At 44.8% G+C, this 27,704-nt stretch overlaps 1 protein-coding gene across 1 annotated transcript in view; it reads right to left on the minus strand.

Moving 5' to 3' along the window:
* The window catches only part of LOC126426481 (adenylate cyclase type 5-like), an 858,869-nt gene that overhangs the window by 101,067 nt on the left and 730,098 nt on the right, over positions 1–27,704 (minus strand). The window contains exon 16 of the mRNA XM_050088392.1: positions 23,446–23,558. Within this exon, the coding sequence (XP_049944349.1) occupies positions 23,446–23,558 (113 nt within the window). The remainder of the gene's footprint in view (positions 1–23,445; positions 23,559–27,704) is intronic.

A 27,704-nucleotide genomic window follows, 5' to 3' on the forward strand; every position in this document is an offset into this window, starting at 1 on the left:
GATCTGGACCTAAGTCGACCCTCTAACTCATCCCAAAAATATTCAGTTGGGTTCAGGTGTGGACTGTGGGCAGTTCAGTCCACTTCAGGCATCTTATTCTCCACAAATCACTGCCACACAGATTCTGATTCATGAGGGGGTCCAATGTCATGTTGCGCCAAACTATCATCATCTCAAAACTGTTAAATATGTCCCACATCCTACCACATTTAGCTTTTTCTCATGTGCAATAAAAAAAAAATCACCCCATTACGACGAAAAACACTCCCACACCATAGTAGCACCTCCTCCGCAACTTCATTGTAGACACTACACATGATTGCAAGCAATTTTTTCCAGGGATTCGCCAAATTCTAACCCTTGATTGCTAAAAATGTAGTGTGGTTCATGTCTCCATATCACTCGCTTTCATTCATCTACTCTCCAGTGGCGTCTCTCTTTACACCATTTCAAGCAACACTTAGCACTGAAAACAGAAATGTGTAGCTTATGAGGAGTTGCTTGACCATTGTATCCCAGTCATTTCAACTTGATATGCACAGTAATTTGCAAGATGGATTGCTGGTGGTACTCTGCTACTCCCGACTGACTCCTTGCACTGGTTTCATGTGATCTTTTATCAGCCTCAGTAATGCTCGTTGTTCCCTGTCCATCAGTACATGCCATCTGGAGGTCTTGGTTTAGCTATGGTTATTTCTTCACCTTTCCACTTCAGAATCATATCACCATCAGTCGACGGGGGCAGCTTCAGAATGACTGAAATGTCTGTGGTGGATTTATTATCCGTGTAGCATCCTATGAACTACTCCAGTTTCGAAGTCTCTTAGCTCTCCTATGCTTTTCTATTGAAAACACAATACTCTCTGCATCAATTTAAACTGTTGGGTCCTTCTCCTGTAATATCTAGCGGTTATTTCCGCATTAAATAGGAGTTTTCAGATACTTTTGATCAAGATAATGCATATTGATGAGCCAAACCTGTTCAAAAACGCCTTTGTCCACCTCTGGAACGCTAAACTGGAGCGGTTCTGCGTGTCATGGATGGCAAGTGATCGGTTGGTTCCAAAGGTATGGAGCACCAGATTTCCACATACAAGTGATGCAATTTTGGATCATTTGTTTGTCATCGCGGTACAGTGCCGGTGCAGGTGCGTGCGTTTTGAAGTTCAGTATTCAGCCAAGATTTTTGAGGATGGAACTTCACAACAGACGACCCTTACATGTTCCCATGCTGACTCAATGATATCATCAATTACGATCGCACTGGGCATGAGTTCATCGAGATTGGAGCATAAATCAATGGAAACGTGTTCAAATAACTTATGGGCTTGCTGCCGGTTGTCGTCGTCGGCCACCGCCGATATTTCGACGGGAGCACACCCTGCCATTCTCAAGGCACAACTGGTAAGGAGGAAGCAGTGTGCAAGGGAATTTAATACCTCGGTTCACAGAGCAGAAACAAGTAAGATACCTTATACAGAACAAGTAACCGCAGAGTCAACACAAAACCAAAGATAACCAACAGCAGAAATATAGTGACTATTAATAAACAGGTGAGGTAGCACTAATTCTGTCCGTCTGTTTATTGACGAGAGACAGAGCCGGATTCCAAGCAGCATTTAAACAAAATCCACCATCTCTGTTTATAACGTTGCTTGATAGTTTGATTTCAACAGCTTCCTTAATGATACTATCCAAATAGCTGGGCGTGCAAAGCCAGAATCTCCGTGTTGTTGTATTCCATAGGATGAACGGTGTCAAGGCAATGTTCTGCAATAGCGGATTTGCTCGGCAGAAATATGGTGTAAAATGTGTTTTTCGACCACTTTCTAAGATTAAGGTCCTGTTGGCGTCCGTAAAAGATGATCTTGGTTTGCGTAAGGCTAGTGTCAATCGTATTCGTTGCAGCTGTGGCATGTCATATATTGGTCAGACAATCAGGACTGTGGAAGACCGGTGTATTGAACATGAACGTCACACACGCATACAACAGCCGAGCAAATCCGTTATTGCAGAACGTTGCGTTGACACCGGTCATCCTATGGAATACAGCAACACGGAGATTCTGGCTTGCACGTCCAGCTACTGGGACAGTGTTATTAAGGAAGCTGTTGAAATCAAACTATCAAGCAACCTTATAAACAGAGACGGTGAGTTTTGTTTAAATGATGCTTGGAATCCGGCTCTGTCTCTCGTCAAAAAACAGAGGGACAGAATTAGTGCTACCTCACCTGTTTATTATTTCCGATGTTGGTTATCTTTGGTTGTGTGTTGACTCTGCGGTTACTTGTTCTGTACAAGGTATCTTACTTGTTTCTGCTCTGTGAACCGAGGTATTAAATTCCCTTGCACACTGCTTCCTCCTTGCAGTTGTGCCTTGAGAATGGCAGGGTGTGCTCCCGTCGAAATATCGGCGGTGGTCGACGACGTCAACCGGCAGCAAGCCCGTAAGTTATTTGAACATTCATTTCGCCGGGAAAAGTTAAGGTCTCACAATGGAAACGTGTTTCTGATACAGATATAAAAGATATGACAATGATGGGACACTGTGTTTACGAACATATGACGAAAGGTGAAAACTTAAGTTCAAATGAACATGTACAGTTTCCCTTTGGCCTTTTTAAAATTAAGTTTCTGTTATGAAAATGTTAAATAACAATATTGAATTTAATTCCAGTTTCATCTTTAAATTACAATAACAATAACAACTTAATTTTCATCTTTTCTTAAATGTAATGGTTCCTAGGTATGTAAAAAATATTTTCATTTTCTTGTTAAATGTAAAAGTTTGTGTGTGCTAGAAAAAATAATATTTTCCTTTGGAACCACTCTGCATCACGTTATTTAAAAATCTTCAGTGGGACAGTGTTCGCACCTGTGATGAATTTCTTAACTGATTTTGAGATATCTTCAGCTGCCATTATCTTTATTTGATATGCGTTTGTATAATTTTGGCCTTCAGCTATTTTCACGTATCTGAAACAGAAGCACTGCGCATTGAATCCATTGATACCACTTCCGAATTTAACATAGAAATGAGTCATATCCTAATATGTACCAGGAGGATACTAGCTTAATTTATAGAGACGTTGCTAATGGTATCTTATGCCACGATAATCTTTGCTCCTATGCTTGCATATAATTGTCAAAATATAAACTGTAAGTAGTTTCTCGTATTGTAGTAGCATGTTAGTTTTGAGCAGTTGTTTCTAACATGCATGTACTAGAAAGATTATAACTATTTTCGAGAAATTCGTTAATGGTACATTAAGCCATATAGGTCTTTGATCCTATGTCTGTTTCATATTTTATTAATAATTTATCGTCCATCGTTGTTGTAAATATGACTGCATGTAATATCCAGAAGCAGGTTGGAAATATTTATTGGGGCACACCACTTCCAAGCAGTTGTTACAAAGAACTTGTAGATTTGGTTTAATGTACCATTTACGAATTTCCATAATAATTACAATCTTTCTTGTGTATGTACATCACCAACATTGACCATATATATGAATTTTGCAACAACTGTTCAAAACCAACAAATATGAAAAATTATTTCCAATTTACTTTATGACAAATTATGTAATCATGGGAGCAAATATTTAATAACATGATAAACCAATAACGAATCCTCTATTAACAATCTTATAATTCTTCTAGGATGTCTTAGGCTATGACTTGTTCTTAAGTTCAATTCGTAAGTGATAACACATCCAATGTAAAATGCTTCCGCTTTGTTGTTGTTGTTGTGGCCTTCAGTCCTGAGACTGGTTTGATGCAGCTCTCCATGCTACCCTGTCCTGTGCAAGCTTCTTCATCTCCCAGTACCTACCACAACCGACATCCTTCTGAATCTGCTTAGTGTATCCATCTCTTGGTCTCCCTCTACGATTTTTACCCTCCATGCTGCCCTCCAATAATAAAATTGATGATCCCTTGATACCTCAGAACATGTCCTACCAACCGATCCCTTCTTCCAGTCAAATTGAGCCACAAACTCCTCTTCTCGCCAATTCTATTCAATACCTCCTCATTAGTTATGTGATCTACCCATCTAATCTTCAGCATTCTTCTGCAGCACCACACTTCGAAAGCTTCTATTCTCTTCTTGTCCAAACTATTTATCGTCCATGTTTCACTTCCATACATGGCTACACTCCATAAAAATACTTTCAGAAACGACTTCCTGACACTTAAATCTATACTGGATGCTAACAAATTTCTCTTCTTCAGAAACGCTTTCCTTGCCATTGCCAGTCTACATTTTATATCCTCTCTACTTCGACCATCATCAGTTATTCTGCTCCCGAAATAGCAAAACTCCTTTACTACTATAAGTGTCTCATTTCCTAATCTAAATTCCCTCAGCATCGCCCGACTTCCGCTTTAGATACTTGAAAATGGCCTAAGACCGAATTGTACGACTGCACAACGAACTAAGAAAGTGTGAGCTGATGGCATCACAATTCTATAAAAATACATTATTTAGCGTATTTTTGTAACTCTATCAGCAATTTTTGTGTAGGGCACAGGCCATTTTGCGTGGTTGTGCGATTCAGATATAACCAGACGATGGCGTAAGAGGTGGAAAACCAGTTTCTAACCAAATAAATAATATTTTGCAGCATATCACGAAGGTAATTCCTTTTTAATATTAAAGTACTTAGATTTGTTATCAACAAAATCAGGTGTTTGTCCATGGGCTTAACAGCACCCTGCAATCGTATTATCAACAAATAAACCGTAAAAACAGAAATTAACTTAACTTCATTCTGACTGACTGAGTGTGTAAGAGTTACACTGTGAATCTTTTCATTGTGGCTATATTGAATGGTTGATGGAAGACTGTATAAGACTGACTAGGGACCATATGGTTTTTTCAAGAATGAATAAAGTGGGTTAAAACTGAGAGACTGTTGTCATTATAGCACTGTTGGGAAGCAACAGATCCCTATATGCACAGGGAGCAGTGTGCAGGTTGATTTTAGCACATGGTAAAATTCAGTAGCTGCGTATGTATCTGATGTAAACTCTACGACTTTCATTCTCCCGATAACCGCTAATATTCCATGAACTATTGTTATTAAAATAAATATGAAATAATTAACTGGGGGATGCTGTTCTTTAAGTAGTGAATTCATACTTAATATTGAAATGATAATTTCAAGCTAAACGCACATAAATTCGTAGTATTAAACCAATCTGGAGGTCGTATTATGTAATGGAGGAGTGTTTCATAAATTTCCATGGTCCTTACTACTTAGTAAATGAAAGGCATATACTGAAAAAAAGTAAATGGAAAAATAGTATCTGGTAGTTGGTTATTGACCGACATATTTTCACTAGGACTTCACCGAACTGTGCTACCATACCAAGGAAATGAAGTGGAAGAAAAAAATTAAAGAAATGTAACATCTATTTAAACAATTCTGTGTACATTTTTGCTAACGCAAAAACATTAACTGTTAGGAACATTAATCTTCATGTGCTTCGAAAAGAGAATAAGTAAGGAAATCGTCATTATAGCACTGAGGTGCAAAAACAAATGGAAATATAAATTGCTATTCCTTGATAACTACTCTGGGTGTTTCATGTAAAAGGATATTTACAGTAAATGTCTGATATACACTACTGCTCACGAAAATTGCTACACCACGAAGATGACGTGCTACAGACTCGAAATTTAACCGACAGGAAGAAGATGCTGTGATATGCAAATGATTAGCTTTTCAAAGCATTCACACAAGGTTGGCGCCGGTGGCGACACCTACAACGTGCTGACATGAGGGAAGTTTCCAACCGATTTCTCATACACAAACAGCAGTTGACAGGTGTTGCCTGGTGAAACTTTGTTGTGATGCCTCGTGTAAGGAGGAGAAATGCGTACCATCACGTTTCCGACTTTGATCAAAGGTCGGATTGTAGCCTATCGCGATTGCGGTTTATCGTATCACGACATTGCTGCTCGCGTTGGTGGAGATCCAATGCCTGTTAGCAGAATATGGAATCGGTGGGTTCAGGAGGGTAATGCGGACCGCCGTGCTGGATCCCAAGGATCTCGTATCATTAGCAGTCGAGATGACAGGCATCTTATCCGCATGGCTGTAACGGATCGTGCAGTCACGTCTCGATCCCTAACAGATGGGGACGTTTGCAAGACAACAACCATGTAATCAAATGCAGTTGCAGTATAATATATTTGTCCAATGAATACCCGTTTATCATCTGCATTTATTCTTGGTGTAGCAATTTTAATGACCAGTAGTGTATATGTAATCGCATAAATAAATTTGGGAGCTTCATTATCATAGCACTTTCAAACCCTTTCCCAGGCATTCTAATATAAACTATTCAAAAAATAAAAAAACAGTTGTCACTTCTGCGAAATCATGTACTTATACCCCATTGCGAAGGATACGTTTAAAATTTGGCTCAAAGGTGCATCGAACTTCCTCTGTAACGATGCAAAACCGTGGCGGAGGGCGACATCACTCTCGAGGTTTGGAATACGTCAAACAGCAAGGTGTCGAAACGTGCGAAAACAAGGCCACAGCTAAGAAGTTCATGGCTGTAAGGTTGGTTAATGGTGTTACACTGGCACGAGTTTTCACCATAATTCTCCCCAACGCCATAATGGAAGTGTCCATGATGGGACAGTCGCCACACTCTGCCTTAGGTACATCTCACCCCTTCTATAGACAACTGTGCTATGGACGTCAGAACACCAGCATCCAGCATTGGAATCGCAATTTTCTTATGGGTGGCCGAAGAAAGCATTTCAGACACACCGTGGCTCACGATCGACACGAACGGTCCTCAGCAGGTGGCGTAAAGGGTGTCAGTGTAACCATCCCTTCCCTTAGGGCGTCGATTCCACCCTACTTCAAACCCTATTGTACGTGAGAAGACCGCTCTGCTGTGTAGTGCGACGACAATTTTTAGCAGGGTGGAACCGCTAGAGCTCATTCAAAAGCATTCGAGGAAATATGGAGTGATCTATAGCCACAAAGGTTGTTTATGCTTTTTATCTCTCCTGTTTCGCACCCTCCTGTGGCGTGATGCTACCTTGACATGTGTGTGAATAAAATGGCAAACGGTTCCTCTAAGATTCCCCAGCTTCAGCAACACACATGCACCTTTGCCGAGCACATTAAAATTGTACCTGTCGGAGATCGACGTCCATCCAATTTAAGTGGTGGCTTGCAGTTGCGCCTCAGGGCAGGTGAGCTCCCCCCCCCCCCCCCCCCAACACTTAGGTGGGGCTGCCTGCCCTCAGGTGCTAGAGCAGCTGCGAGGCACTACTCAGCTGAATGGGTGTCGGTGCCTCTGACATGTGCATTTTTAACGTGCTCGGCAAAGGTGCATGTGTGTTGCTGAAACTGGGGAATCTTAAGAGGAAACGTTTGCCATTTTATTCACACATATGTAAAGGCTGCATCCCTCCATAACGACAACACAGGAGGGTCCTAGTGATTCCACTCAGTATACCAGAGAAAAGGATTGTGGTCGTACTACACACTAAGTTGGTCAGATCAACGTTCATAGTTTTACAGCTCCATGATGTTATGGTGTACTGGGTGCGACGAATTGATATTGCGGTGAACGGCTTATACCGACTGCAAGAATCGGACGTTCCGTGCTACGAACCCTTCTCTGTGTCTTACCGAACCGTTGTTTAATGGACTCTTCGTGAAGGAAATGGAGAGATCGGGCGTGTGAGAGAGAGAGAGGGATTGTATTGTTGTCAGACGCCATTACGGTATACAGGGTGAGTCACTAACTATTGTTACCAACAATAACTCCGAAAGTATGATAGTAGCTGAAAAGTTCGTGGGACAAATGTTGCATAGGGCAACTGGCGCCATAATATGACGCTGCTTTTTTGTTGCTAGGTGGGGTCGCTTCAGAGACGTGAGGGTCAACTTTGTTTTTTCTTTTTTTTTTACGTGAGATGGTATAGTTTGGTACTTATTTTCTGATAGCTGCTATCGAGACGAATCCAATGATGTGCAACAGTAAGGTCAACGAAGGTCAAAAAGGTGACATGAACGCCCATTTGTAGGTGTTCGAAGTGATGACTATTGGTGTCGATGCAGTGCTGCAGTCTTCTTGTAATGGAGTGAGTCGTATTCCTTATCACTTCGGCACTTATCGAAGCACATGCTCTGACAATTCTCTCTCGTGTATCGTGCAAATAGTAAATATCCACCGAATACGGCGTATCCATCTAACGTGCCATTGACATGTAAACACCATTCGACAGTTTCGCAATACAACACTAATAGGAACGGTAAGACTAGTATCATCGAAGCAAGCCAATGTGAATTATGTATTCCTTCGAAGAACAAGTCGATATGCTTCTCATTTACAGAGAAAGCTAACGAAATTCAGTGACAGCTAGAGACTTATACGCTGAAAGATATCCTCTACGTCCTCACCCTACACGTCGTACATTTAAATATTTAGTGCGACGCACACAACCCGTACCAGTTAATTCTTGGTGGAGACTGATACGGTAAGGATGATATTTATGGCGATGCAGAACACGAACAACACTACTCTGGCTCATGGCAGATTGCCTTGCGATTTGACGCGAACTAACACAAGAATCTCAAACCATAGTGGCAAGAGTACCAATTTCCGTTTCCTTGTCAGTAACTTTCCTTTGTCGGATATGTTTCCGACGCGTTAAAGACCCAGATGTGCTAAATTTATCATACACATATTTAAATATACGAGGTGCAGGGAGAGTACGTTGAGGCTATCTTTCAGCGTATAAGCCTCTAGCTCTCACTGAATTTCGTTAGCTTTCTCTGTAAATGAGAAGCATATCGACTTGTTCTTCGAAGGAATACATCATTCACATTGGCTTACTTCGACGATACTAGTCTTACCGTTCCTATTAGTGTTGTATTGGGAAACTGTCGAATGGTGTTTACATGTGAATGGCACTTTAGATGGGTGCTCAAAAATGGTTCAAATGGCTCTGAGCACTATGGGACTTAACTTCTGTGGTCATCAGTCCCTAGAACCTAGAACTACTTAAACCTAACTAACGTAGGGACATCACACACATCCATGCCTAAGGCAGGATTCGGACCTGCGACCGTAGCGGTCGCGCGGTTCCAGACTGTAGCGCCTAGAACAGCTCGGCTACTCCAGCTGGCTAGATGGATGCGCCGTATTCGGTGAATGTTTACTATTAGCAGGACATACGAGAGAGAATTGTCAGCGCATGTGCTTCGATAAGTGCTGAAGTGATAAGAAACCTTACTGTTACACATCATTGGATTCGTCTCGATAGCCGCTATCAGGAAATAAGTACCAAACTATGGCATCCCATGTAAAAAAAAACAAAGTTGACCTTCATATGATCTGAAGCGATCCCACTTAGCAACCAAAAACCAACATCGTATGGCCCCCGTTGTCCCATGCAACTTTTGTCCCACAAAGTTTACAGCTCCTACTTTCGGAGTTATTCTAGGTGGCAATAGTTAGTGACTCACACTGTACAGTAAATGTTCAAATACTTCTTTGCACAAAATAAAATCCAATAATTAACATCAAGTATTCATGGCGTGTATAATTACATTCAGAAATTAGTTAATTGTCATGTACAGGTACTACGAGACGTAGATCGTTCGGAGGTGAAGTTTGGAACGATAGCGCTAACCTGCATTTTCCACGGTCTCAATTCGTCGAGAGATTATCTCCGAATTAATAAACTTTAGCTTGTCACATTGTTGGACCTGTCGCCCAGATTCATCAAACAACATAGCACACAGTTGCGTCGAACGATCTGAGTAGCGAGTAAAAGGTTTTAGAGATTTCAGGCAGAGCAGATAACGACGAGGAATTCCCGCGAGATCGCCGCTGCGGAATACATCCCTTGCTCTCCTGTGGTATTTAAAACGAAATATTTATATTTTCCACGTTTTCAGGAGAATAAGGATAAAATTAAATAAGAAACTAAATTAAACCACTAAAGCCAATAACTAAACCAATAATTAAAATAAAAGCACGTATAAAGAACATTTATTTATAATAATGAGTACATAAAGGGTCCCATGCATCAACCTGTGACTCTGGGCCCATGGGAGTGAAACGCGTCATTCATTGCCTGTCACATGCAACCATAATATATAGGATTCAGTAAGAGAATCTAACCAGCCTCTTTCACTCCACCTCCTATAAGAGGTGCCCCTGTCAAGCCGAGCAACCCAGTGGAAGGGTGGGTAACTAATCCCAGAGAGAAGCTGGGTCGGGGAGCCGATCAGTGCTGGGGGCTCCAAGGCTCACAACCTTGACAGGATCTTGGTCAGTGCGAAATATCGTCAACCCCAAGAAACAGTTTTCAACTGACAAATCGATGGAGGAAAGCTCAGCAAATCCTAATGCCCCAGGTGGTACCCAATCCACCGTCGCCTTGGATGACGCATGCAGGCTTTTGGATTCTGGGGAGCCCGCACCAACATGCTTGCAGGTATCGGAGACTCCTGCAAAGATTAAGCACAAGCGCCCAAATTACTTTTCCACCTTTAATGCCAACTCAGTTATGAAGCCAGGTAAACTAAAACAACTTACAGATACCCTGCAGCAACGTAAGATACTAATTGCAGCGATTCAAGAAACAAGATTCACAGATGAACATACTTTGGAGTCAGAGGGCTACAGAATTTTTAAAGGTAAAACTGTCAAACGCGTTGTAAAAACTATTCCTCATCTTTCCACAGTATTTATAGTCAACAAGAACATTCTAGATTCCATCATAGACTTTAGCTCACGAAATAGACGAATCCCTACAACTTCTTTCCGAAGCACAAGTAGAGTTTGCAGCATTGTGAATGTTCGTGCACCTACCTACCAGGCAAACAAGAGAGATCCGAAAGAAACAGATGAATTTTGGGAATAACTAGAAGACTTCCTACCCAAGATCCCAGACAAACACATCATCATCCTGGTTGGATACTTCAGTGCGCAACTTGGCAAGGAGAGAAAATTCCTAGACATTGTTGGAAATTACCCAGCACATAAAAGAACCAGCCGTAATGGAGAGAGACTCGTGAAATTGTGTAAAGCTTTTAACCTAGTCATGAAATCAACAGCGTTCAAACACTTTCCAACAAAACAGAAAACTTGGTCAATCACAAATCCGCATCTTCTAGAATATAAAACTGATCACGTTTCCATCACCCGAAAAGCACAGCGGGAGATCCAGAAAGTTAAAGTTCTGAGGAATGCCAATCTGTATTTAGATCACTATCTTTCAAAGATTAAAATTAGGCTAATTCCAAGAAGTTCCAGAAAAACCTAGGCAAAGAAGATAGACAGATTTGACACGGAAAAGCTGATGTCCAGTCGAGAATTCACTCGTAAACTTTAATCCTTGGATCCAGAGTGCTGGGAATAATTGCAACAAGCTCTGGTCAGAACAGCAAAGGAAACTGTTCCGCGTCTGAAACCGGAGAAGCATGCTTCGTGGAACAGTGAATGTGAGGAAGCAGTGAAGCAACGACAGCTTCCGTGGCAGAGATGGAATGCCAAAAAAAAAAAAAAAAAAAAAAAAAAAAAACGTGAAACTAAAAAAACTAACTTCCTGGATGGTAGAAAACATGCTGCAAAGATCATACGGGGCGTGAAGCGTACATTTGAGAAAATGAAGTTGGCACAAATTGAACAAGACTTCCAGACGACAAATACACGAAACTTCAAAGCTCCAAACGGGAAGCTAGCTCACAATAATAAAGACAAATGCCAGATATTGAAGAATTACTTTACAGCTCTTCTGAATTGTGAACCTCCAAACTCCACATTTCCCTTTACCAACTATGTAGGAGTACACCAAAAGTCATCATGAGCCACGAAAGAGGAAATCAAGCTAATTATTCACTCGCTTAAAAACACGAGGGGAAGATTCTACAATTGCTGATCTTTGGAAGTATGCCGGGTATAAGGCAGTGGATAAACTAACAGAAATTTTATCAGCGAGATTTGAGAAACTGAAAGACTTCCACATGGCCAGAATTATGCTCTAATTCATCCTCTTCGTAAGAAAGGAGACAGATGTAAATAACTATCGTGGTATCCCTCTCTTATCAACAACCTATAAGATTCTGTCGAAAGCTCTGCAAACTATGTCAGAAGAACAGCTAGACCCACAGCTGGGAGAGTGTCAAGGAGGTTTCAGGAAGAGCGATCATGCGTCGAACAGATATTGAACCTCGGATCCATCCTTTCTTACCTGAAGCTCAGGAATAAAAATTTTGTTGCGACCTTTGTGGATTTCAAAAAGGCATGCGACTCGATTGATCGTAAAACTCTGATCAGAATTCTAGAAGAACTTGGGGGATTTCAAAAAGGCATGCGACTCGATTGATCGTAAAACTCTGATCAGAATTGTAGAAGAACTTGGCCTAGACAAGAAGACCAAAGCGATAATCCAGCAAACACTAACCGACACAACTTCAAAAGTTAAATTTAGAGGATAAACACCAGAAGCTTTTGAAATAAAGACTGGAGTGAGGCAAGGAGATGGTCTCTCACATCTGCCCTTCAACTGTGCCCTCGAGAAGGTAATTAGTGAGTGGCGCAAATAACTGGAAAACCAAGGAATTGAAACTGGTGTCAGGCTGGCTTACAAGAAACAAAATCTTGAACTTGATTGTCTCGGTTTTGCGGATGATCTTGCAATTTTTTTCTGATTCCACGGAAACAGCTGAGAGACAGATTAATGAGCTTAAAGTACAAGCGCAGGAGACTGGCCTCCAAATTTCATTTGAGAAAACCGAGTTTATAACGAACATAAATTCACCACAAAGGGAGCTTGTAGGGGGTCAAGGCAAAAATTAAGCCAGTTTAAAAGTTTAAATATCTTGGAGAATGGATAACAGCCATCTTATCAGAGAAAGAAGCCTTTATACCAAGCACGAACAAAATGGGAATGGCATTCCATTTAATCAAAAACATCTACAACAAAAGATCGGTATCGTTCAACCTAAAGTTAAGGCATTACTGCATTGTTATCCGTCCGGAGGTCTTGTACGCTTCTGAATGCCTAGCAATGAACAAAAAAGGCCTAATCGAAAAACTGGAGGCCAAGGAAACGAAGATTTTGAGAAAGATCTTAGGTCCCATCAAGGAGAATGGAGAATATAGAAGACGTCATAATCATAAACTGTATTCCGACATAGAGAAGATAACCGATACCATCCGGAAAAGAAGGATCATGTTTCGTGGACATATGGCCCGAATGAGCCATGGAAGACTCACCAATCGTATGATCACCTACTTTCAGGAGAAGAAAAGAAAATGGGCTTGATTCATAGAGGTGGAGAAAGGTCTTAAAGAAGTGGGGATCACCCATGATGACATCTTAGAGCGTGTCCCACTCTAGGAGAAACTTATGGCGTCGCAGGATTTCCAAGAAAGGCCAAAACTAAAAACAGGAAAGGCTTGGACCCAGGAAAGGAAAGAGCAACAACGAGAACGAATGCGGGAGCACTGGGCAAACGTCAACACACGACAAGCAGGACAGTTGAAATAACGTGGTCCAAAGATGGCCTATACGAAATGAATGAATGGATAAATAAATAAATAATATTTTTAATTAACCAATCAATAATAATATATTAAAATGTTCGGACCGTCCAGGGAGTGTCAGCGGTGTCGAATGTTGTCAAGAACATTCCCTTGCTCACTGGACTATGAACTGTAGTTTTCGACCGCGAACGGTGTGGGAATCAAAGCCCCAAAGGAAGTAATGGTCACGTGGACACCCTTTATGCCCCTTTCTCATGGCTCTTCGTGTCGATTCCGAGCGTCGGTGTGTCTCAAATGTTTTCCTCGACCACCCCTAGGAAATCAGCTTGATTCCAACGCTGTGTGCCGCTGTTTTGACGCCCATCACAGAGAAATCCAGAGGTGAAATGTGGGTAAGAGGCAGTTTGACGACTTTCCAATCGTGTGTCACGTCCATGAAGCGCTGGGCACAATTTTCTTGGAATTTGGTGCCAGTGTGACGGCATTAACGCACCGTAAGCCTCACACGAGCTCCTGAGCTGCGGCCTTTTTCTTCGCATGTGTCGACACCTTCTTGTCTGAAACGTCGCCAAGCCCGAGGGTGGCGTTGCAGGACGCCATGCTCTTGCACCGTCACAGAAGAAGGTTTTAGAGACATTTGTGTCAATTATATGCTTCTCAGTGGGAGCCAATTACAGGGATTCGCAAAAGCGACAACTGTTTTACTTTGAGTAGTGTATATACACAGCAACACAGAAAAAACAAGCGTCCAGAAGGTATGGTCGGGCGTCAATATACACTCCTGGAAATGGAAAAAAGAACACATTGACACCGGTGTGTCAGACCCACCATACTTGCTCCGGACACTGCGAGAGGGCTGTACAAGCAATGATCACACGCACGGCACAGCGGACACACCAGGAACCGCGGTGTTGGCCGTCGAATGGCGCTAGCTGCGCAGCATTTGTGCACCGCCGCCGTCAGTGTCAGCCAGTTTGCCGTGGCATACGGAGCTCCATCGCAGTCTTTAACACTGGTAGCATGCCGCGACAGCGTGGACGTGAACCGTATGTGCAGTTGACGGACTTTGAGCGAGGGCGTATAGTGGGCATGCGGGAGGCGGTGGACGTACCGCCGTATTGCTCAACACGTGGGGCGTGAGGTCTCCACAGTACATCGATGTTGTCGCCAGTGGTCGGAGGAAGGTGCACGTGCCCGTCGACCTGGGACCGGAACGCAGCGACGCACGGATGCACGCCAAGACCGTAGGATCCTACACAGTGCCGTAGGGGACCGCACCGCCACTTCCCAGCAAATTAGGGACACTGTCGCTCCTGGGGTATCGGCGAGGACCATTCGCAACCGTCTCCATGAAGCTGGGCTACGGTCCCGCACACCGTTAGGCCGTCTTCCGCTCACGCCCCAACATCGTGCAGCCCGCCTCCAGTGGTGTCGCGGCAGGCGTGAATGGAGGGACGAATGGAGACGTGTCGTCTTCAGCGATGAGAGTCGCTTCTGCCTTGGTGCCAATGATGGTCGTATGCGTGTTTGGCGCCGTGCAGGTGAGCGCCACAATCAGGACTGCATACGACCGCGGCACACAGGGCCAACACCCGGCATCATGGTGTGGGGAGCGATCTCCTACACTGGCCGTACACCACTGGGGGTCGTCGAGGGGACACTGAATAGTGCACGGTACATCTAAACCGTCATCGAACCCATCGTTCTACCATTCCTAGACCGGCAAGGGAACTTGCTGTTCCAACAGGACAATGCACGTCCGCATGTATCCCGTGCCACCCAACGTGCTCTAGAAGGTGTAAGTCAACTACCCTGGCCAGCAAGATCTCCGGATCTGTCCCCCATTGAGCATGTTTGGGACTGGATGAAGCGTCGTCTCACGCGGTCTGCACGTCCAGCACGAACGCTGGTCCAACTGAGGCGCCAGGTGGAAATGGCATGGCAAGCCGTTCCACAGGACTACATCCAGCATCTCTACGATCGTCTCCATGGGAGAATAGCAGCCTGCATTGCTGCGAAAGGTGGATATACACTGTACTAGTGCCGACATTGTGCATGCTCTGTTGCCTGTGTCTATGTGCCTGTGGTTCTGCCAGTGTGATCATGTGATGTATCTGACCCCAGGAATGTGTGAATAAAGTTTCCCCTTCCTGGGACAATGAATTCACGGTGTTCTTATTTCAATTTCCAGGAGTGTAACTTTCATCGCATGAACACCATCGGGACGAGGGTATATGAATGATTAGAGTTGCAATTTTCTGTGTCAGGTGGAAAGGTCAGGAACCTACATTAGTATGGTTGGTATTTAGGTTTGTTACCAGGCCTGTAAAGGTATATAAGCAACTTGAATAGCGTCAGATGTTGCACGATCGCTGTGAAGACACGGAGATGTGTACTCGTGTGAGACCGCTTTATCAGCATTGGTCAGAATTTCGAATAGACCTCATTTTGGGTTCAAATGAAATTGCTCTGAGCACTATGGACATCTGAGGTCGTCAGTCCCCTAGAACGCAGAACTACTTAAACCTAACTAACGTAAGGACATCACACACATCCATGCCCAAAGCAGGACTCGAACCTGCGACCGTAGCAGTCGCGCGGTTCCCCTGATTTTGGGTCTCCAACATGCCAGCTGGTCGAATTGTGCAATATATCCACATTATTCGAATGTAATGGTGTCCGGATGCTGGGCTGTATAGAAACGTGAGGGTAGGTACATTCACTGTCAAGGCTGGAGCCGACCACGTGTAACCACCACAGGGAGGAGGAGCACTGTCCTGTGCACCAAGCACATAGTAAACCCTTTCAGATCTGCGGCTGCCATCAGAGAGCAAGTAATGGATTCCCTGCAACATTCTCTGTCATCCAACTCCATCAGAGACTAGCAGCAGCCGAGTTACGGAATTATTGTACCATGCGGAAGCTGCATTCAGAGTGGTACGAAATGTTCAAATGGACCAAACTGCTAAGGTCATCAGTCCCTAGACTTCACACCTAACCCATGGCCTAGGTAGGACTCGAACCTCCAGCGGGAGAGTGGTACCGTGAGCAGGTGACATGGAATACTGATCAATGGCGTCGCATTGTGTTCAGGGATGAATCGCGGCTCTCCAGTGCCCTGCATGTCCACTGTCGGCGAGTATGGAGATGACCTTTGATGGGGTCCTTTTCTTCGAATGTTTTGGAGAACCACAGTGTTGTTACTCCTGCTGTTCCGGCGCGGGGACGCATCGGGTATGACTTTAAGGGTACTCCGAGGGCACAGCAGTATGAGGACATCCTGCGCCCTCGTGTGGTATCCTTCATGCAATAGTATTGGAGCGCCGTTTTTCAACACAACTACGCTAGTTCACAGATGACACGTGGCTTCATGAACTGCGTGCATGACGCTGAGGCACACTCGTGGTCAGAAAAAGACCCACATCTGTCCCCAGTAGAAGCTGTGTGGGAGCAGCTCAGATGTAAACCCTGTCCTGTTGCCAGTATCTAGGATATCGAAGACAGAAAGGCTATAACGTCATAGTGATAAGTTGCCTCAAACTGCTAAGTTCTCTCTGATTTTGAATTGAGTTTCCAAAGACTAGGTTTAATTTCATCTTCTTCTCGATTTCTGGGTGCTTCCCCTTTTTATTTGCCATGGAAACATCCAAAAGAGCAAGAAGAACGGAGACTGTATACATGTAGGATGTCCATAGTTAAAGTTACCAGTTTCAAAACGCCGTAGAAAGAGAACCACCGTTCAAAACCACCTTAAATTTGAACACCATGTTATTGGTGCTGGGAGATACGTCACGGAAAGGAAAACAAAAACAAACCGAAAATTTGGCCAGAAAGCACACCAACAGGCGCGCGGCTGTTCCTCAGGTTGCGTCCGAGACGCCCAACATGACTCTTCATGAAGGATCGCGCGCTGCTTGTGAAAAGCTTTTTTACACTAAAGCACCACAGAGGGGTTGGGTTGGGTTGTTTGGGGGAAGAGACCGAACGGCGAGGTCATCGGTCTCATCGGATTACAGATGGATGGGGGATGAAGTCGGCCATGCCCTTTCGATGGAACCATCCCGGCATTTGCCTGGAGCGATTTAGGGAAATCACGGAAAACCTAAATGAGGATGGCCGGACGCGGGACTGAACCGTCACCCTCCCAGATGCGAGTCCAGTTTGCTAACCACTGCGTCACCTCGCTCGGTCGAAGCACCAAAGAAACTGGTTAACGCATGCGTGTTCAGATACAGAGATATGTAGACAGACAGAATACGACGCTGCGGTCGCCAAGGTCTATATAAGACAATTGTCTGGCACAGTTACATCGGTTACTGCTGCTACAATGGCAGGTTATCGAGATTTAAGTGAGTTTGAACGTGGTGTTATAGTCGGCGCACGAGCGATGGGACACAGTATCTCCGAGGTAGTGATGAAATGGGGATTTCCCCGTACGATCATTTCACGAGTGTACCGTGAGTATAAGGATTCAGGTAAAACATGAAATCTCCGACCTTGCTGCGACCGGAAAAAGATCCTGCAAGAACGGGACCAACGACGACTGAAGAGAATCCTTCAGCGTGACAGAAGTGCAACCCTTCAGTAAGTTACTGCAGATTTCAATGCTGGGCCATCAACAAGTGTCAGCGTGCGAACCATTCAACGAAACATCATCGATGTGGCCTTCGGAGCCAAAGGCCACTCGTGTACCCTTGATGACTGTATGTCACAAAGGTTTACCCCTCGCCCGTCAACACCGACGCAGACTGTTGATGCCTGGAAACATGTTGCCTGATCGGGCGAGTCTCGTTTCAGATTTTATTGAGCGGATGGACGTGTACAGGTACGAAGACAGCATCATGAATCCCTGCACCTTGCATTTCAGCAGAGGCTGTTCATGCTGGTGGAGGCTCTGTAATGGTTGTGGGCGTGTGCAGTTGGACTGATATGTAACGGGACTGCTCATATAGCTAGATACGATTCTGGTGACATGTACGTAAGTATCCTGTTTGATCACGTGCATCCATTCATGTCCATTGTCTGTTCCGACGGACTTGGGCGATTTCAGCAGGGCAATGCGAGATCCTACACATCCAGAATTGCTATACAGTGGCTCCAAGAACACTCTTCCACTGTCCACCAAACTCCCCGGACATGAACATTATTGAGCATATCTGGGATGCGTTGCAACGTGCTGTTCAGAAGAGATCTCCACCGCCTCGTACCCTCACACGAATTTATTACAGCCCTACAGGATTGATGGTGTCAGTTCCCTCCAGCACTATTTCAGGCATTAGTCGAGTCCATGCCACGTCGTGTTGCAACACTTTTGCGTGCTCGCGTGGGCCCCATATGATATCAGACATGTGTACCAGTTTCTTTGGCTCTTCAGTGCATGAGAATGGTGGCTGTGCGCCAGTAGCCCTACAGAAGTTCTGGACACTCAGGGGTATGAGAAAAGACATTGGATAGGGAGAACATGATATCGAAATTCGAAAAGACAGCTTCTTTTGACTTGCGACGGAGGGAGGAAAGCAGTCGATCCACAGTCTGTCAAAGATGTAACCACAACATTCCAGGAGCGGTCGAACAGTGGTCTGCAAACATGCAACACTAGGGGAATTGCCTGAACATTGCACATGCCTGCAAGCATGGTGCATGAAATTCTACGAAAAATCCTGCAGTGCTATGGATGTAAAATCACCCATGTTCAGGAGTTGCTTCCTGCTGACCTTCCAGAAAACCAAACGTTCGGTCTCTTGTTCACACGGAAGCGGACAACAAGTAGATTATGGGAAAATGAACATCGACACGCACGTGAACTGGTTCAAAAATGGTTCAAATGGCTCTGAGCACTATGGGACTTAACATCTGTGGTCATCAGTCCCCTAGAACTTAGAACTACTTAAACCGAACTAGCCTAAGGACATCACACACATCCATGCCCGAAGCAGGATTCGAACCTGCGACCGTAGCGGTTCCGCGGTTGCAGACTGTAGCGCCTAGAACCGCTCGGCCACCCCGGCCAGGGCGGATCTTGGTCTGAGGACAGTTACAAACCGATGTTTTCCGTCCGACATGGAACGACCTTGCCTTGGTGGATGAGCTTACCCAACACTGCGACAAATGTTGACTGCCGATCTTGTTCATTCATGAGCACTGAACAGTACGGGTGGCGTGTGTGCAACTTGAACCATAGCCGTCCTACTGCGATTAATCTGTGATTTGAGGGCGACCCCACTACGTTAAGACACCTACAGCTCCATCTATTTTTGAAATTTTCGTTAAGTTTCTTTCGTGCAATGTCCTTTTCCCCTGTGCCAATAATGTACTGTTCATATTTGACGTCAGTCTGAGCAGTCGTTTCCTTTCTACAGCGCTTTGAAAGCGACACCCTGTACACCGTGTTTTTCCTTAAGATTCAAATGGTTGAAATAGCTCTGAGCACTATGGGACGTAACATCTGAGGTCATCAGTCCCCTAGAACTTAGAGCTACTTAAACCTAACTAACCTAAAGACATAACCCCCCCCCCCACCCACCTACCCACCCATCTGCCCTTGGCTATTCCGAAGTGTTGTGAACAGAAATCATACTGTCCCTGGGTGTGATTTTTATATCTCTTGGGCACATAAACCAGACTATCGCCATGTTTTTTTAATTGTCTGTCTACTATTTTACCTGTATGCTTCCGGTGTATTTTATTAGCATTGCCAACCCTTTGTTTTATGTTTTAACTTTACACAATTTTCCGCCGTTTTACAATTTACGTCACCGTTTTATCGCCTGCTTTTATTGTGTCTTATCTTCTTCTTACGTTTTAAAAAGTCTGTAGGCTGAAGAGCAGCGTACTAAGCTGCTGCCAGCACGGCCCCTTAGGGGGGAATCGAAGTTCAATAAAGGAAAGAAAAAAAGACATCACACAAACCCATGCCCGAGGCAGATTTCGAACCTGTGACCGCAGTAGCCGCGTGGTTCAGGACTGAAGCGCCTAGAACCGCTCGGCCACCGCGGTCGGCTTTTCCGTAAGAGCGTGCAAAAATGTAACCGGCCACAGACACTGCTCCTCTGAACAATTTGACGTAGGGAAAAGCCAGCTTAAGGAGACTTGGAAGGAAACTTCATTGTCTAGCAATCCTGTTTTCCAGCTTATTTACAACTAACATGCATACAAGTTTATACGTATTGTCCTGTTTATTTACATGTATACTCTTTATTTGCTGCAAGGAAACGAGGAGCACGAGACTGATTACCAGGAAGTCATCATGCAGGTTTTGTTTACTTTAGTTGTGCATATCGTATTTACATTGTCCCATCACAGAATGTGCTCTGAATCAACGATAGACGCATTAATGAATCAGTGCTATTCAAAGATGTACCAGTACAGTGCGATGGAGTTGTACCGTTACAGTTTTGCAGAACCCACTGACATGCAACTTGTGTATGGGGAAGTACGGTGCAACGCTTTCACTGCTGAAAGGCTGTACAGGGAACGATTTCGTAACAGGCATGACGAGTGTTTATTTCTCTCGATCGACGAATTCGGGAGACTGGTTCATTTGGAAGAAGAAACGAGGGACCTGGCAACATGAGGAGCACTGGCATACCTGATTTTGAAGAGGAGATGCCGGGACGTGTTGCAGTGGACCCCAATACAAGTGCTCGTCGTATTGCACGTGAAATGGGCGCTGCACATGCTAGCGTGTGGCGAAGTACTCCACGAACAACAATTACAGCCACATCACCCGCCACGAGTCCATGCAATGCTTGTGACTGACTTTGCACCAAGGCTCGCAGTGTGTCAGTGGCTGCTCCAACAACTGATTGGTAGACCAGATTTCCTGCAAATCGTGCTGCTTACTGACCAGGTCTCACTGGATCCTGATGGTATTGCGAACAGCAGGAATAGCCATGTATGGGATGAGGTAAACCCTCACACTGTTGTAGAGACACGCCATCAAGCAGGTTTTGCAGTGAATATCTGGGCCAGAGTTGTAGGCGACAATCTCAGCCGGCCGTTGTGGCCGAGCGGTTCTAGGCGCGTCAGTCCCGAACCAAGCTGCTGCTACAGTCGCAGGTTCGAATCCTGCCTCGGGCATGGATGTGTGTGCTGTCCTTAAGTTAATTAGGTTTAAGTAGTTCTAAGTTCTAGGGGACTGATGACCTGAGATGTTACGTCCCATAGTGCTCTGAGCCATTTGAACCATTTGATAATCTCATTGGGACATATCTTCTACCTGGCCATCTGAATGGCCACCCGTACTTGAGCTTCGTGCAAAGAGTTCTACTTGGGTTGTTGGAAAACGTATCCTTGGCTGCTCCTGAGAGGACGTGGATACAACACGACGGTGCACCGCCTTACTTCACTGTGGATGTCCGCAACCATCTCAGTGCTGTATTTCTTGGTCGGTTGATTGGAAGGGGAGTTCTTATTCCATGGCCTGCGAGGTCACCTGACGTGAATGGCCTTGATTATTTTCTGCGAGGATATCTAAAGTCACTTGTGTATGAGACCCCAGTGGATATGGAGATGGAATTAGTTGCCAGTATTGTAGCTGCCTGTGATGCGATTCGAAACACACCAGGGACATTTGTCAATATTACGCACAGCCTTGTCATCAAATATGGGGTGTCTAGGAATCCTCCATACTCGGTTCGCTAGACAATCAATTCAAAGAAGTCATACTAATGAATTTTATTACCAAACGAAAAGAGAGAAAAATTTTGCAATTACGCAGCTGTGTAACAAGCCAGGAGCGACTTACAAAATGAGCAATCTTCTTCCGTATAAACAATTCAAAGTCTGTGCTACATGGAGTGTTCAAGCGAAGTAACCAGAGTTGAAGCTGCTATAGAGTTCGCTAGTCTTGAAGCTGCTATTCAGCTGGGGCGTCACCAGTCGGTCGCGGCGCTTATGTCCTCTTCACATAGGGACCGCTGCTGTTGCGTTGTCGTCCTGGAGAGGGGTCGGTCAGCGTGCGATTGGCTGACGTCTTCTTCACAGCCTTCTGTTCCCTGTCGTTCCCGACTGGTGTGCCGGCGCTTGGCTTTACGCCGTAACAGTCAGCGTGCGTCAGAATCTTGTTCGCCTGTGTCATGCTTGCATTGAGGCTGGTGGCCGTCAGTTACAGTACATTTTGTAAGGTACAGTACACATGGCCCGTTTATTGTGTGAATGAAGGTATTTCCAGTTACCTGTCATCATCTTTGTTTCCCCTGTATCCAACATCTGGTACCAATGGTACTTCCCCACTTTACTCGGTCTTACCACCATTCTTCTTCCACAATTTGGTCCCCTAGCAGGTTTTTCCTCTTTAAACTCATCTTTAGTGTATCAATCCATCTTGTTCTCGGTCTTTCCAGTTACATGTAGCTAATGTAAATAAAAAAGTACACATGAATTTGATTTCGTACATATTACATCCTTAAGCTGGCTTATCCACCCCAGCTTCCCTACTCAAATTGTTCAGTAGAGCATCCTCTATGTCTTGTTCAATTTTTGCACGCCCTTATGGAAACACCCTGTGCGTGTAGTTAAAGAGAGAGATAAAAGTTTGAACTCGTGTAAAAGGAAATGCACAATCTCTTAATACTTAAAAAGGTCGTAATTCGTAGTGTTACAGCAATCTTAAGCCTCGAATACTTGACTTGGTTGTCGATAATTGTGTTTTTGTTGCTGTTACATTCTCAGTGCGTAAAAATCACGAAAAATGGGGCTCGGATTAACACCTGGCTTGTTACTTGTGAGAGAGAAGGGTGAGCACTTGGTTCGTTCGTGGGGCTGAGCTGAGACAGAGCGTTAATTCGCTCGACTGAGCGACACGCCCTCGCTTCTCTCTACCACAGACCTCACTGAGAAGGGGGTCTCCATAAGTACTAGGGGCTGAGTGGAGGCAGCCGCCGCAGCCGCGCTGACACTCACGTCGACGGAGTTCTTGTCGCCGCGCAGGAAGTGCTGCGCCACGTGCACCGGAAGTATGTTGGCCAGCAGCTTCCGGTTGTACGCCTGCAGGTGCTCCACGTCCTCCTTCTCCTCTGCAACAAGCCAAGCGACGCGCAGCGTTAGTCCTAAGTGCCTGGTGCAGAGTTAAAGTGGAGCGAATCCGCTGAATTGAGAGAAAGGACAGTAAAAGTTAAATCACTTGAATTAATTAACAATGCGATTGAAACAAAGTTTGCGAATGATCGGTATGTATGTAAATGATCAGTCGCATCTTGATAAGCTTTCAAAGTGGTGCAAAGATTGGCAATATGTCAGACAGAAGTTCCTCGCAGATTAAAAGTGTGTGTTGGACCGAAACTCGAACTCGGGACCTTTGCCTTTCACGAGCAAGTGCTCTACCGACTGAGCTACCCACTTAAGACTCACGACCTCTCATCACAGCTCTACTTCCGGCAGTACCTAGTCTCTTACCTTCCACGCTTCACAGAAGCTCTCCTGTGATCCTTGCAAGACCAACACTCCTGGAAGAAAGGATGAATGAAATGGCCGTACGGCATTGCTGGCCGGGAGACCCCATCCTGCGAAGTTCGGCCGCAGAGTGCGAGTCTTATTTCAGTCGACGCCACATTGGGCGACTCGGGTGCCAGTGATGAGGATGAAATGATGATGAGGACAACACAACACCCAGCCCGCAAGCTGGGAATCGAACCCAAGCCCGCTGCATGGGAGGTAAGGACGTTACCGTCAGGCTAAGCATGCCGATGGAAGAAAGGATATTGGGGAGAGATGGCTTAGCCACAGCCTGGGGGATGTTTCCGGAATGAGATTTTCACTCTGCAGCGGAGTGTGCGCTGATATTAAACTTTCTGGGAGATTAAAACTGTGTGCCGGACAGAGACTCGAACTTGGTACCTTTGGCTTTCAAGGGCTTTCATATCATCGCGCACTCCGCTGCATAGTGAAAATTCCATTCTGGAAACATCCCATAGTCTGTGGCTAAGCCATTTCTCGGAATTTTCCATTCTTTCAGGAGCGCTAGTCTTGCAAGGTTCACAGAAAAGCTGTGAAGCATGGAAGGTAGGAGGCGAGATACTGGCGGATGTAAAGCTGTGATGACGTGGTCGTGAGTCGTGCTTAGGTAGAATGGGAAAGCACTTACCCGCGAAAGGCAAAAGGCCCCGTATTTCACTCTCGGTCTGGCACACCGTTTTAATCTGACAGTAGGTTTCATATCAGTGCACATTTCGCTGCAGAGTGAAAATTTCATTCTGGAATACGTGAGACCTTAGTTTCTACCGGCGTATAAGATGTTCAAATAACTTACGGGAATGCAGCCGAATGATGTCGCCGACAATCGTCGATATTTCGACAGGACAACAACCTGCCATTTCCAAGACAAAACTGCGGCATTACGCGTTGCGCAAACGAATGTAAAATCTCGGTTTTCAATAAACTCCATAAAGATAATACACACACACACACACACACACACACACACACACACACACACACTGCTAGCATTAGCGCCATCACAAACCAAGGATGACCGACGTCGGAAGTCATCGATAGTGAAATTTATAATCAGCGGGTGGGCTCGCATAAACCCTGCCCCTCTGTTTCTTGTCAAGTGAAAGAGCTGGTTTAAATACGGAACTCAAACAAATACCGCCATCTCTATTTATATGGATATTTACTAATTTATTTTCAACAGCTTCCTTAGTAACACTATTCCAATAACTCGAAATGCATACCAGAATATCCATGTTGTTATACTCCATACCATGACTGGTGTCAAAACAATATTCTACAATAACGGATTTGCTGGGCTGTCGTAAGTATATGTGCCGGTTATGCTCAGTACACCTGTCCCCCATAGCGCTGGTAGTCTGACCAATGTAAGACATGCCACAACTAAAACTAAATCCGATATGTCGACATTAAAAAATACCCTATCGGTCCCAGACGTTTAAACAAAAAATATACATACATCAACGGAGTAAATATCGACGTATCGGCCTATGAAAATATCGGCTGCACGTTGTAAATATAATGCCAGTTTTTGAGTTGTATGTTTAATTACCGACTCATTATTAGATATTCTGTATATAAACGAGCTGTACGTCACAGTTTCTGTTGGTAGCGCCGAGCGCCGATTACGTCAGCATTTCACGTCTCCACCTGCCGCAAAGACCGGTCTTGTCGTTCACATTGTTCTTCATCAAAAAAATGGCTCTGAGCACTATGGGACTCAACTGCTGTGGTCATCAGTCCCCTAGAACTTAGAACTACTTAAACCTAACTAACCTAAGGACATCACACACATCCATGCCCCAGGCAGGATTCGAACCTGCGACCGTAGCAGTCGCACGGTGTTGTTCATCATTTTGAGCAAATGATTCTGAAGAATACCGATGTGATGAAATAGTACACCAGCTGCCTTAATTTTTTTAACCCAACTTGTGAGCTCTTTCTTGCTTTCTTGACATCGGAAATCTTGATATTCCATTCAAACTTACGCCCCCCCCACCCGCCCCCACCTTCTAGTGCAATCTAACTTCTTGTTTTGTGCCACCTGTATTTGCTTCACACAGTCAAAGAGAAAGACTGGACCTGTTGAAAGCTCAGAGCTGTATCACTCCTTCATACATTGAATGAAAAATTATGCTCGACTAACATTTCAAAAGAACAACTTCAAATATTTACCGCACACTGCGAAAAAAATAAAAATATCGCGACTCGATATTGCCATTTTGATATCGACATATCGGAGAAGAAATTATCGCCATTGCATATTGACATTTCCTGGGGAATATATCGATATACCGATATTTTATCAACAGCCCTAACCACAACTGCAACGACAACTCTAGACACCCGCCTTACGCAAACCAAGATGATCCTTCACGGAATGGGCCGGCCGCGGTGGCCGTGCGGTTCTAGGCGCTCCAGTCCGGAGCAGCGCTGCTGCTACGGTCGCAGGTTCGAATCCTGCCTCGGGCATGGGTGTGTGTGATGTCCTTAGGTTAGTTAGGTTTAAGTAGTTCTAAGTTATAAGGGACTAATGACCACAGCAGTTGAGTCCCGTAGTGCTCAGAGCCATTTGAGCCTTCACGGAACGTAAAAGGACCCTGGTCTCAGGTAGTGGTCGAAAGACACACTTCACATCATATTTTCGCAAAATATGACCAATCCTTTTTGAAAAGCTCCCTGCGTAGGACGGAAAGGACTTTGGCGCCAAATTAGTGTTATCAACACTCACCCGATGCACAGTTGGTCGGTAGCGGAATGCTCGTTTAATCTGTCTTTCAGTATATAACCATTCTGACGAAAGTTGACTTGAAGATGGGCTAACTCAGCTGACAAAACTTCAGGGTCTGAAATGACGTGTGCCCTGTGAGCCAAGGGAAGAACTATCCCCCTCACCTTGAGCTGTCATGCACTTTCAGCTATTGTGATAGTGTTATTAAGGAACCTGTTGAAATTAGATTAGCAATGAACCTTATACACTGAAGAACCAAGCTTAATATTGTGTAGGGCCCCTTTGAGCACGCAGAAGTGCAGCAACACGACGTGCCATGGTCTCCAGTAATGTCTAGAACAGTCGTGCAGGGAACTGACACCATGAATCCTGCAGGCCTGCCCATAAATCAGCAAGAATACGAAGGGGTGGAGATCTCTTCCGAACAGCACGTTGCAAGGCGTCCCAGATATGCTCAATAACGTTCATGTCTGGGGAGTATGGTGGCCAGCGGAAGTGTTTAAACGCAGAAGAATGTTCCTGGAGCCACTCCGTAGCAATAATGGACGTGTAGGGTGTCGCACTATCTGCTAGAATTGCCCGAGCCCTTCCGAATGCACAATGGACATGAATGCATGCAAGTGATCAGACAGGATGCTTACGTATGTGACTCCTATCAGAGTCGTATCTAGACATATGAGGCGTCCCATATCACTCCAACTGCACACACCCCACACCACTACAGAGCCTCCACCACCTTGAACAGTTCTCCTGTTGACATGCTGCGTACATGGATTCATGATCTTTTCTCCATACCTGTGCACTCCATCCGCTCGATGCAATTTGAAACGAGACTCGTCGGACTAGGCAACATTTTTCTAGTCATCAATAGTCCAATGTGACTGTTGACAGACCCAGGCCATGAGTAAAAGCTTTGTGTCGTGCAGTCATCAAGGGTACACGAGTGGGCCATCGGCTCCGAAAGCCCATATCGATGATG

The sequence above is a fragment of the Schistocerca serialis genome, chromosome 11, assembly GCF_023864345.2.
Source record: "Schistocerca serialis cubense isolate TAMUIC-IGC-003099 chromosome 11, iqSchSeri2.2, whole genome shotgun sequence".
Lineage (NCBI taxonomy): Eukaryota > Metazoa > Arthropoda > Insecta > Orthoptera > Acrididae > Schistocerca > Schistocerca serialis.